The 13,170-nt window shown below is 39.3% G+C and overlaps 1 protein-coding gene across 1 annotated transcript in view; it reads left to right on the top strand.

Moving 5' to 3' along the window:
• ST18 (ST18 C2H2C-type zinc finger transcription factor) overlaps nt 1-13,170 on the top strand; it is a gene marked incomplete at both ends in the record, with an annotated part of 157,513 nt that overhangs the window by 113,918 nt on the left and 30,425 nt on the right. Inside the window, 5 exons of the mRNA XM_082499226.1 lie at nt 2,482-2,616; nt 4,194-4,284; nt 5,815-5,919; nt 7,340-7,545; nt 10,695-10,906. Coding sequence (XP_082355352.1) covers nt 2,482-2,616; nt 4,194-4,284; nt 5,815-5,919; nt 7,340-7,545; nt 10,695-10,906 — 749 coding nt within the window. The remainder of the gene's footprint in view (nt 1-2,481; nt 2,617-4,193; nt 4,285-5,814; nt 5,920-7,339; nt 7,546-10,694; nt 10,907-13,170) is intronic.

Here is a 13,170-nt window from a genome sequence, read left to right as displayed (position 1 = left end):
CCTAAATTTCAGCAGCCAAAAGAGAAGGCATTAAAACGGTGCTTAAGGAAAGGTTAGGGTGAAAAATTGGCCTCTTCCAAACATGCCACCTAATTCCTAAGCCATGTGTTTTCTGAGTTCAGTCTACTTCACGTATCAACATTACATTTCGCTACAGCCAGCGCTTCTGAGCCAGGAAAGCACAGGCCGTGCTCTTCTGCCTCATTCACCATCAGCAGAATTACCAGTAAGTTCCAAAATCTGTATTGTTTCTGATGGCATGCGGCATCCTACAAAGCTGTAGGAACATTGCTTCATTTTTGGTACTTATCGGCTTCCAGAAGTGGAGATTTAAAAGATTTGTGTTTGATTTGTAAACTGGGGCTGTCTTGTATGAAACTCCTCAGTGAGGTTAATTACTGAACATCAAAGAGATATCATTTTATAAGCACAGTCCCTGCTGCAGTGAGTAACAATGCATTCATCTGTCCTTTGGCTTTTCCTTTTGGGCCTCCAAATATACTGAGGCCACCCCAGCGCTGCTGCAATTTCTGCTTTTGATAAATGATTTGCTTTGGCATTTTTAGGGTTACTTTAGAGTAGTCCCTGTGGGCATCGCAAATATTATAGTAGTTTAGTTATCTAAAGCATTTAGTGTATAAGATAAATGACAAGATTTTTTGAGGAGTTGCAACTATAAAATATTTCCTGTAGTATTTGGGAAGAATATGCATTCATCTCATTTTCCTGTCTCAAGCAGACTTTTCATTAGCATGTCTTAATTTGTGCATGCAAGATATTAGTCTACCTCCTTGTTAAAGTACATGAATCTTTATTTGCTCAGAGGACTATGGTACATGCAGGAATTTTACAGACACCTTTTCTTATGCTGAGACCAGCTGTGTTCAACAGGTTCAAATTGGAGTCGATGTGACTTTCTCACTGCACACATAGGAAGGAGCAGTGATGGTAAGCATGGCAGAATTTGGCCCTTCCTGATTTGCCTCATATTATTATTAGCTGTAGTTTGCAGGTGAGTTCAGAGGTAACACTCATGGAGGAACAAAGTAGGCTTTGTTCAGGTCGTATAAACACCACATGATTTTAGTCCATGTAGTATCAGGCACATAATTTTTTTCATTTTACATAATTAACTGTCTTTTATTTCTGAAAAATCGACCATCGTATCCATCAGCTCTTAATTTTCTTTCTTGGATGCTACATCAGAAAAACATAGCTTAAATTTATATTTTTCCATCTTTTTAATGATAAACCTTTCCAATTAGTGGGGGAAAAATTAAATCATATTTCAGGGTCCCTCTTTATTTTCTGTCAAGCATTGCAGCACTTTCCATTTGCAGTGATTCTCAAAAGCATGTGGTCTCCTGTTGATGCTCAGTCTATTTTCTATTTTCTTTTTCTTTCCTCCCTATTTCTTTTTTTTTTTTTTTTTTTTTTTTTTTAACCTAAAGCCTTGCCAGGAAGTTTAACCCTCAGCTGTCTCTGGCGATCCTGTCCCTAAGCACGTCCTACCTCTTGGTCCAACAAAACGAGCTTGCTCCCTGTGCTGGCTGCAGCTGTTTTCTCCCCCAGTGCCGAATGCTGTTGGCAGCCAATCACAGATGGAGCTAAACCCATCCTCAGCAATTTATGCGGCCACTTCCTCCAGATTTCTCACAAGAGAATTTCTGGACCAGAATTCATTCCTTTCTCGCCCAGACTTTTGATCCTGCGTTGGAAATCAAATAAAGGCTCTCTGACCAGTGCTTCTTGCACGCTTCTAGGTGCTTGAAACAAAAGCTGGGAAGGCACTGCGGCTATTGCAGAGTGGTAGCTGTGGGGCTGGGCTGAGACCTCGCCTCTGAAAGGGTATCGGCTGCTCCATGTTTTCACTGTCATTGTGGGCTGCTCCACAAAGCGGCATTGCCATGTGTACCAGAGGGAGCTGCTTGCCTTGCCTCTCAAATGTAAAGTGGCACGTATTCAGGTTCCTAACAAAGAACCTACAGCCTAGAGATCGGCGATATTTAAGGAATGGCTTCTGGTTGAAATGCTTTTTGTTTGTTTGTTTGTTTGTTTCACACCTCCGCTTTTATTTGGTCGTCCCAGCTTCCTGGAGTCTGACATTAACAGAGTAAAAGATTGTTTCTGCTTTTTTATTTATTCCTTTATAGATCTTGCTGTTGGCTGATGCTGCCAGTTTTCTGGCTTATTGGATTGTGGCTTCTGTCCTGTTTGAGGCTCTGAACGGAATAAAATGACACTGCAATCATAAAGCTATATAGTTCAGCACATAAACGGCATACTGGGAGGTGGGAGCCATTGTTTAAAGGACACGGTGTAAAGACCTAGAGATGCTTAAATCACATACCTCTCTGCTAAAACTTTGTGTAGGAATTACATCTGAAGTACAAAATGGAGAGTATCACGTTGCTAGGATGGCTCATCTGAGTGCAGACGGGGGTTAAAACCAAACAAAATCCTTATTTGATTTCTCTGCAGATTCACCCAGGCCTGAAAAGAGAGAAACCAAATGTCCCATCCCAGGATGTGATGGCACAGGGCACGTGACTGGGCTGTACCCTCACCACCGCAGTCTCTCAGGCTGTCCACATAAAGTTAGAGTGCCACTAGAAAGTGAGTATCATCACCCTGCAGTCCAGAATAACAACTGGATCTGGCCCGGTATTGCGGGTAGTGTGTGCTCGTGCTGGAGAAGCAGCCTACTTTTTCCGGATGAGATTGCAGAACAAGGCTGAGAGGAGCCATAACACTTTCTTTGCCCTCCAGCTCTTAGTCACAGTCCTACTTCCCACACTTGTGAAGCTCACGTACTCCTTAGCAGTAGCGTTACAAACAGCATTAGGCTCCTCAGGTGGCCTGGGAAGAACAAGATCAGAGCCAAACTATCCCCACGCTGCCAGCAGACCTGCATGCTGTAGTCTTACCAGTCTTCAAGCTCTTGCTTGCCCGTGCCTTTGCTAAGGCGTGCGGCACAGAAATCACCTGCTTCTTTCAGAGCTGCGACCGGATTTGCCGTACTCACCCACCGAGGTTGCTGGTTTTCGTCACCAGTAACTGAGAGGCCTGGGCATGCTTATTCAGAGATGTTTTCGGTGTCCCCCTGACAACTGAGCTCAAAAAGGTTACTTTCATCAGTACATCCCAGCATTGGTCTGCAGCACGTCCCTCTTGTATGACTGTATTGCGCTAACCCTTTTATGCCCAGTCTAGCCTGAGTTTCCCTGCTTATTTCTAACTGTGCTGATCTGATTAATTTGGTTTGTGTGTGTGTGTGATCCTGCAATGTGATGCAATGAAATGCTGCATAATAAGCCAAAACCTAATGTGAAACTATTCGTTTAAACAACCTAGTTAGTTACTTTTTTTTTTTTTTTTTGTAGTGGCATGCATAACAACAAATTAAAATGATACCTACAGTTTACCAACATCCTATTCCTAACTGTAGCTGTCCTTTTTTTTAAAATCTAGTACTAACCTGTATTTATGGAAACATCTGCTGAGTTAAGCAGGCTGCTGCATTTGGAAGGCCTCAGCAACATTAACTTTCTAAAAAGTTAAAATTAACAAGTCCTTGTTAACTATCACACTTCCAATCAGCTGTGTTCTGTCCTGCTGGCAAAAAAAAAACAAAACCGCAACCTCAAAAATTACCTGTAGTCTCAATTTGGTCCCTGACAGATCAAACCAGTTGACTGAACAATCATCTTTTTTGAAGCACTGTGCACCCGAAAGGGTAATGTGGTACTGAAGTCATGAGAGCAGACATACAAAGGCATATTCTCTTTTACACAGACATACATCTCACTCTTAGTGAAAACAATCCACACCAAAGGGCATAAGAAATGCACATGCTTTTTTCTAGTCAACTGCGTTAGTGGTGTATGAACCAGAGGGCAAAGGGCTTCATGGTGTAACAACCTCACTAGCTTCTGCCTTTGTTCTTTTGAAGTCCATAAAGACAATGATGTGCATGTGGGAAGCCACACTACAGCAATGTAGGGATAAATTTATACATGCTGGAGGCACCAGCCTCGCTGTTTGTAGGTCCTTTACTTCTCCTTTTCTTTTGTGGTCAAAATGTGACAGAAGTGAGAATCCGCGTCTGAAGAAGAAATGTTCATACTTTTAGTATATGTATTTTTAATTAATGTATGTTATTATCACTTTTTTTTTTTCTTATTCCTGTTTAGTTCTTGCCATGCATGAAAATGTTTTAAAGTGCCCCACCCCAGGATGCACTGGAAGAGGACACGTCAACAGCAATCGCAACACACACAGAAGGTAGATCAGAAAAGTTCCTGTCCACTTCAGATCTAACATGTACTCAGAAGTAAATTGATGGGCACATCTTGGAATTAGAAGTTATGTACTACACTGCAGAATGCCTATGAACTGGGGTGGCCTGTGTTATTTATAACTAAATACTTGTGTTTAATTTCGTTATATAAGAAATGGCTGCAGCATTGAGGACAGCAAATTCCACTAGTCTTTTTCGCAGATGAGATTTCAAACTACAGTGTCATTACAGTCTTCACAGGGAAGCGCTATCATGTAAAATAAGTAGGAACGATCAAATACATTATTATCGCTACAACTGGAAAACCCAGAAGAAGCCAAAGACTCTTTGTTTTACACCACATACATGGTAGTCCCTGGCAGGAACTCCCCATCAAAGCACATTCCCTTTTAGCAAAACAGGAAATTTTAAGTGGGATACTTTAGAATCCCTGTAAAAACTAACTCCATTTATTACCCTCAGGAATGCCATCTTCCCACCTGGAACCCTCTTGTCTGTTTGACTTGCTGCCTGCAGGCAGAAAATAAAACTGAGGAAAGCCTTCCAGACAGGCAGCTGGGGAATCACAGCTGGGCTGCAGGTGAGGCAGAGAGCCGATGCGCTCTGTCTCCAGCAAGCCACTGCTGTCGGCATGGCTCTTGTCAGTGCTGCTTTCTACTGGAAGCCAGCAAGACGAAATATTCCATTATAGTGCTTCTGGTAAAATATAATGTCAATCTTACAATCAAACGTGGGACTGAAACATTTCAAACCCAAATTTCTATGTTGAACTGAATTTTTGTGGGATTTTCTTTTTTTTGCTGGTGATTGATTGGTTGTTGTATGAGCGCACCAAAATCAAGGATTATCATACTATGTTACTGTCTTCAATACAAAAAGTTAGCCTTTGCCAGAGATATTACAAGCTCATCTACAAGAACATATAAGGAACCGGAAAATATTATTTCGTTGTGCTTCCCGTTTTAAATCCCCAGTCATCTTTGCAGCACATCAGCTGTATCATAAGCAACCCATGAATAGGATAAGAAAACATGTTTTAATCTAATAAAGCAAATAGGAAAAAAAGAAAGCACATCTTGAAATGACAAAATGTGTTCTTTGGTAACAGTTGCTCAGATACTCTTTTTTTTTTCCCAAATTCACTTTCCTTTTAATCAGCAGGAGGCTTATATGCATGGTTTAGCTGATAAAGTAAATGTCATTTGTCAAAAAATTTACTAGTGGCTTGCCAGCCACAAAACATCAAAGCTGAACTGTAGAAAACTCCTACGTGATTCAGTTTCCAGATATATCACCTCAAATACACAGATTTCACAGTTTTGCATTAGGGATTGAAAAACAGATGAATCTGAGCTATAATAGCAGCAGCTTGCATAGATGCATAGAGTACCAGAGAAGTTCGAAGTCATTGGGTTCCACAGCACATATTTCCTTTATCTAAGACTTCATTTTAATGTTTGTTTTTTTTTTTTTTTTTCCTTGCCATTTCTTTTCTTCACCTTGTTTCTAAACAGCCTTTCTGGTTGTCCAATTGCTGCAGCTGAAAAGTTGGCAATGTCCCAGGAAAAGAACCAGCTCGAGTCTCCAAAAGCTGGGCAGTGCCATGATCAGTCTCACAGGTAGGAGCTCCCACTGAACTAGTGTCTCCAAAGTATTTTCACACAAACTCTTCTGACATCTCCTCAGGTCTTTCACCCATTTCAGATTTAGCTACAGAGGTAAGTCAGTATCCCGAGGTGAACCTCTAAATGACTTGAGTGTATCTCAAAATTAACATGCCATGTTCTGATGGTTCTTGTGTGTGTGGCTGACATTAAAGACAACAGGCACACCTTCTGAAAAGCAATCAAACATATTCTACTAGATCTTACTTCAACACACATAGCCTAATCAATGGTTCTCAAATGTCTTTCTCCTGTTAACCAAATCTCCTATCTTGCTGAAATGTTTTAAACACTTTTCAAGAACTGTTCCTTTGTTACGATATTTTGGCGACTTTCAGTGGCCACTTGATTAAAGATCTCTTTGAACTGATCACACTTTTAACAGTGCAGTCCTCATTTATTTCATGCTTCTTTTCAGAGGAATCTTCCAGTGATCCCAAGTAACGTGTTGTATTGGCATTGCCGTTATCTGAAAGTGTTGAGAACTCTGCTCATTCCATTTCCCTACCGTTGAATAACTGATATTTTGAGTTTCTTTATTTTAAGTTTATTGGTTTAATTAGTTTAATTTATTTTTTATACAATGGCATCAAAAAGGGGAAACGTTTTTTATTGCAATTGTATTTTGTTTGAGAGTCATATGGACCCTACAGACACGCATAATTTGCACATCATTGGCACCACAACCATTACAACCTATTATATTCAGGTCTATTTGGGGACACTTTAATTTGTGGATTATTGACATGATCAGCTCTAATGGTTCCTTCAGAGCCATTACAGAATATTATGTCCATGTGTCTGCCAACTGCACGTGCCTTAACTCTACATATGAAAAGTCCTTAGGAAATTACTAAAGACAAGTAGTTACTGAACAGTAACTAAATGGAATAACACACCATAAATCATTCTTTCCTCCCAAATAACAGAAGCAATTATTTTGGTTCATCTTATATTATATTTATACCACACTCATTCACAGTAAAGTGAGAACAATAGCGATGCATAAAACTACAAGTCCTTTGACTAGCAAAAATCCAATTTTTAGAAATAAAGTAAATACCACAGTGCAGTGGTAATCTAGAAGTAAATCAGTATCCTTTTTGTAATTAGCCCACACTGTTCCTACAGAATACTAGATTTTTTATGTCTGTAGTTTTGAACTTGTATGAAGTCAAAGTACTCTTCGACTACTAGGTCAGCCACCACATTTGCTGTCTTTGCAGCTATTTCCTGTATACACCTATCAGTAGGATTCTCATGTGGTAACAGCACTCTTTCTGACACTGAGATATAACTGTACCCTATTTTTCAAGAAAAGGTTATTTAAAGATATTCTTGTGTTTCTCATTCATTCTTTTCCTCCTCTCTGCAGGACAAATTTAGCGAAACAGCCTGAGGTAGCTCAGTATAATTACAGAACATCACAGCCAGTCACCTCCTCCAGAGCCACCTTGACGAAAGAACAGGAGAAGTTTGGGAAAGTACCATTTGATTATGCCAGCTTTGATGCACAAGTCTTTGGCAAACGCACAATAGCACCTGTGGCACAGGGACGAAAAACACCCCAGTTCCTTGAATGTAAGCTTGAAATTTCATTATCTCTTGGAAAATGGGCAAAATGTCAATGACTTTTTTTTTCTTTTTGTTTGTTCTGCTTTCAAACTTCTACAATTCAAAAAATCTCTGTAGGAATCATCTTTAACCACTTGTGGCCAGAATGCTAAATATAGAATACTAGTTTGCTAAATATAGAATAATAGAACGCTAACTATTATCACTATGAGGTTTACTTTTCTGATGTTTCCTTTAAAAGAAATTATCAGGGGAAAGAAGGAGTAAAAAGGAATGGTTTATGTCGTATCTGTTACCTTCTTCCTTGGCTAAATCGTGATATCTTTATGTGATAGGATGCTGCCATGAGAAGTTCCATGGAATGCGTCTGCACAAGACATAATGAATTGTAGTACAGAGAAATACAAGTTAGGTTTTAAAAAGCATTTCAACTACCTTTTAGATGTGCCCATACAGGTATTATTCCTCCTAGATGACCATGTGCCTTGTCTGCATTACTTCCAGGTCTGGATTGAATTCGTTTTGATATCACATATTTCTGTACTACATTGTATTTGCAGTGCAGATATATCCAGTGCCTCAAATTGTTACCAAGATCCCTCTGCTTGCATCACTTACAGATTTGCTGAGGTACTACTCTGTACAAATGAGATACCGCAGTGTGAACACTGATTATTTAATGCAGATGCTCTTCACAATCTGCATGGGAAACTTCATCAAGAATCTGACATTGTATTGACCATTATAAATTACTCCTTATTTGAAAGAAACAAACAACTCTGTTACTACGAGGGAAATGGAAAAAAAGGGTATTGTTGGACCATATTTGGGCTCAGAAGAAAATAGATCCAAACAAATGTGACAAAAGACTCTTTAGTTGGTTTTAGTTTTGTTCATGACAAAAAATTTAGTAAAGAAAAACAAAAAAGGAAAACAAATTGCATCCCACTTATCTCAACAAAAGAGAGCATTCATACTAAGGTGAACAGAAAAGCAGAAAATTTTATATATGTATATATGCATACATAATACAATATAATATAATATAATATAATAATCTTTGAATATGACATATTATATATGTTTTATATATTTATAAAATTTGTATATTTATATGTTTATTTGTGTACATGTTTGAGTACACACACACACACGTATATACACATTTGTAGGTATCTATGTGTTTGTGTGTATATATATAAATACCCTATTTAAAATGGCAAATGAAAAGTAGATATTTATCTGGCCTGGAAAATAGTCTTGTTCAAATGAAAGCAAATACGTGCATCGCCAGCTTCTTGGGTGGCAGATTTTCCAATTTTGTTTGTAAAATTGAATATTCCCTATTAGCTGTCTCTTTGCACAGATGTATGTCTATTTCACAGGTTCATTTCAAGGAAAAAATGATTGAAATGTTTTTATACAAATGCAAATCCATACATATGCAATTTATGTATAATATATATCAGGGCTGAAGTTTACAGCCTGTTCTTGCAAAGATTGCAGCGTGCAGCTGTTATTTTATTGGAAAGGTGAAAGTAAAAGAGCAGGTGAGTGCTTTATGCAGATATACAAAAGTTGGCAATAAGAAGCTGATGATGTAGCGACTGGTTCAGCGTCCTATGTAAATATGTAGCTAGCCAAAAGCCCACCTTTAGCCCTCTGTGGATTCTGCACTTATAAACTTGATTTGTTAACAAAACATGCATCCCTCATAGCCTGCTTTATTTTGTGTCTTTTACGGTGGGTAAAGGAAAATTCACTTTTTTGCTTTTTAAATACAATTTGAAGTTAGCTCTTGCTTGTGCTACGGTGTTACAGCAGGCTAGATAAATCCTTCTTCATTTGCACTGGAGAAAGGGAGAACTGAATCATGAAGCTTTTACGTATTGCTCTGCTGAGTTGCCTCCAGTACCCAGAAAAAACCTGAATACAGCATTCAGCTACAGTGAGCGCACACAAACAAGCATTAGTCCTGAGAGCATCCCAAGTTTGAGGAAAGATGAGATTTTCAATGTCTTGTGTAAGTCTTAGCATTAAAATGCGCTCAGCCAAAGCTCTGCGTCCAAAGGGATCCAGAGCCTTGGGGCTCCGATCTTTCTGGAGGGAGCAGATGGAGATATGTAGAAATGTTCTTGGTGTATCTGGGTGTAGGCTGAGAAATTGGATTTTGCTTAGTTTATCTTTGTAGGACACTGAGAGAGCTACAGACAAAAGAAGTGATTATTGCTTCCTAAGAGCTGAAATCATGGTCTTATATTTTCCCTGCAACAGTTAATGGCGTCTCAAGCTCCAAAATCCAGAACAGAGAGCAGTTTTCTACCTGCTTTGGAGTAAGTGCTGCTGATGGAGCAGAAGACAAAGAACAACACAAAACACTTTTGTCTGTCAAAGCGCTTTTCTGTTCACCTCTTAGTTTTGTATTCTCAACTGACCTCTTTGTGCCTCATAAATTTGTGTATTATTCCAAATGACAGCCAACATAAGTCAGAGAGCCAAGACTAGTTTTATTCTGAATGTTCATTGTCATTATTTTTTTTAACTGATTAAATGGTAGACTTAAATTTCTAAAAAATTCCACAAAACCAGGACTGATTATACCTAACAGGTAATGTTCTTAACTGATTGCTCTGGTTCGTTCAAGAGCCTGGTCTTGTTCTTCTTACTCACATAAGTAAAGCTTTTTAAATCATGGACTTATTCATTTAAGTAGGGTAAGCAGTGTTGTTTTAGCTAAGACTGGACAAGCCACTGTTGGTTTCTTACACAACAGAGCTCCATGAGGCAGCCTTTATGAGGCTACATTTACAATGGCATTTGCCCACCAATGTTGTCAGGTCACGGCGGATAACACGCTAACACTTGTTCAGTCTTTCCTTGGACATCATTGCTCTTAATGCCTGAGTAGTGAACAAATAAAATATTAGTAAAAGTCTCAGATGTTTCGTTGAAAGATGTGTATTTGTTGGGTAAAAATTAAATTATCGTGTTTCTGAAGCCATTTTTACAGCAAACCCTTACTGCCAATAGGAAATTGATTGTTTTAAATGTATTCTTTGAACATTTTAATGTATGTAATTGTAGTCTGAGAAACAAAAATATGTAATGGGAAAAATCTCATACGTGCAATTGCTAATCAAATCTCTCTTCAACAGCAAAGCATTTTTCAAATCCAGTGAAATTTTCTAATCGACTGCCTAGTGCTAGCGCCCACACACAGAGCCCTTGCCATGCCAACTCTTATAGCTACGGTCAATGTAGTGAAGACACCCACATAGCAGCAGCTGCTGCTATCCTGAACCTTTCCACCCGCTGCAGGGAAGCAGCAGAGATCCTCTCCAACAAACCACAGAGTCTGTCTGCCAAGGTAGGGTAGTCCAAGAACCTGGAGGGTGTGCTAGCTACTGAACTGTGCGAATAAACTGTCTTTCATGTTAGTGACTGCATTAAATCCCCAAAAAGGAGGCTTCTATTTGCATGCTCTTTTGAAGAGAGGCAGAAAAAAAATCAGTAATGTAGTGACCAGTTCTGATAAAAATAAATAAATAGCGGGAATTGTGTTGTTACTCTTTTCATAATTGAGCCCTAAATACAAGGGGGGAGTTTTGTGGGAGGAAAAAAAAGAAGGATATTTCAAATCCAGCAACATTTGTGGTGGATAATGAGTTATATCTGTTTAAAGAGGGAATTTTCCTCCCTCTGAAACCTGCCATAAGCGATCATTTTGGAGGCTGATTAAAAAAATAAAAAAAAAAGGGAAAAACCAAACCAAAACCCCCACGTGTGATTAATCAAGGTGATATTTTGCTAGCAATGGAACAGAACTACACCTATTGAGTCTGTTGTGTTTGGAGCTCATGACAGTTTGACAAGGTGTAGGGAGGGAAATAACAACTGACTTCAGTAAAATTCTCCTTTCTGCTGGCAAGAGGCGAGAAGCAAGCCCACAGCGTTTGGAGACAGATAATTTGGGCAAGTCTGTCATAATGGAAAGCTGCCTAATATCGTAGATGTTTGTGTGGCTTTCACGTTTTGGTTTCTGCTCTGCGTTTCCTCACAGATCTTTATGATTTACAAATGGTACTGTGTGAGCTATGAGCCTTATTTTCTGTGCCATTACATAGTATTATACTGCTGATGAAAATAGACAAGATTTTCTTCTGATGACCATGGTTGTGGGAGCACTGCTGTTTATTATTTGCATTAAAGTCAACACATGCTCCACTGCAATTAAACTTTTGAAAGCTCAGTGTGGATGAGAGGATGCCGTTACAAGAACTTGAGAAGAAATCACTGTGAAGAGAGGTGTATTTATCAAAATGCAAAGTAGCAGGTGTGTTTCTGCTGTGGGACTTCTGTCCAAAAGACAGATGACCTATTTCTCTGCAAGTCAGTGTCGCTCTACTTTGTCTATTGTAGCACCAGGCTCCTCCTGGCTAGAAGTGACTTCCACAGCTCTTGGTCTACAATCTGGTTGGGCCTTGATTCACCATCGCTAAGAAGTTAGCTCTTGTTCTTTGAGAGGAACCACTTATTTTACCACCATTGTAACATCTTGTTAGGTATTCCAAGCCTTGCTCCTTTGCAGAGCGGTATCTCCTACTTTGCTGCCTTTGATTTCCACATGTGAAGTCTTGGACCTTGAAACCAATGTTGCGAGATGCCCTGGAGTAGACTTTTTGAGTGTGTCTACAGGCATCCTCTGTAACACAGACATTATCTGTCCCCAAAATTGCTCAGGCAACCTTTCCCAGATGAAAGATCCATCTGTGATATCTGCTGCAGGGAGTTCCTTCCGCTGGTCTTCAGTAGAGACTTCTTGTAACAGGGAAATGGAAACTGATGCCAATGGCTGGATTAAATTGCTGCCGCAGCCTTTGGCTGACCTCAGCAATAGACCTTCTTGCCAGAGAAGAGCAGTAAAGGGACCAGGCATAACCCAAAGATTTTCTCCTCCATACCTGCTTCACAGTTGCCAAATCATGGGGAAGGTTAGAATGGAAGTGGACATAACAGTAATGATATGGAGGGACACTTGGGGCACATAGCTTACTCCTTTTTCACAGCCAGGAATCCAGCCTAAAAGAAAATCACCTGCATACCTTGCTATCTGCCTGCCCCCACTTTTGCCAGACTTTCTGGAGGGCACACTGCTACAAAACATCTGACAGAAGAATCAGAATTAGCTTCTGGCCAGAACACAGGCAAGTAAGCCCCAAACAGATTGGGTGGCCAAAACTACACAAAACCCATTTTTATTTTGTTTTGGCTATTTATTATTTTTATCACACAGGACTCGAACAAAACATCATGGAAATAAATCTCGAGACTCTCTTCAATTAAGATACTTTCCTATTTTAAAATATGAAGCAAAATCCAAGGTTATTTTTAAAGAGACTACTATGTATTTATCAATGTTTCTGAATTGTTTTGTGGCTGCTATTGGCTGCAAAGGTAAATGTTTAACTGCTAGAATATCTTACAAATTTTTAGATGATAAAAAGCATCTCTTGAGACTTTATCAGTGTTTGGACTCAAATAGTGCTGCATCAGCAGATGACTACAGAGTTAATGATTTCCTTTTTTTCACTCTTGGTAGCACACACATTCATCAGGTCTGAAGACACCTGT

The sequence above is a fragment of the Vanellus vanellus genome (assembly GCF_965231255.1).
Source record: "Vanellus vanellus genome assembly, chromosome: 2".
Lineage (NCBI taxonomy): Eukaryota > Metazoa > Chordata > Aves > Charadriiformes > Charadriidae > Vanellus > Vanellus vanellus.
This window is presented reverse-complemented; position numbering and strand designations above follow the sequence as displayed.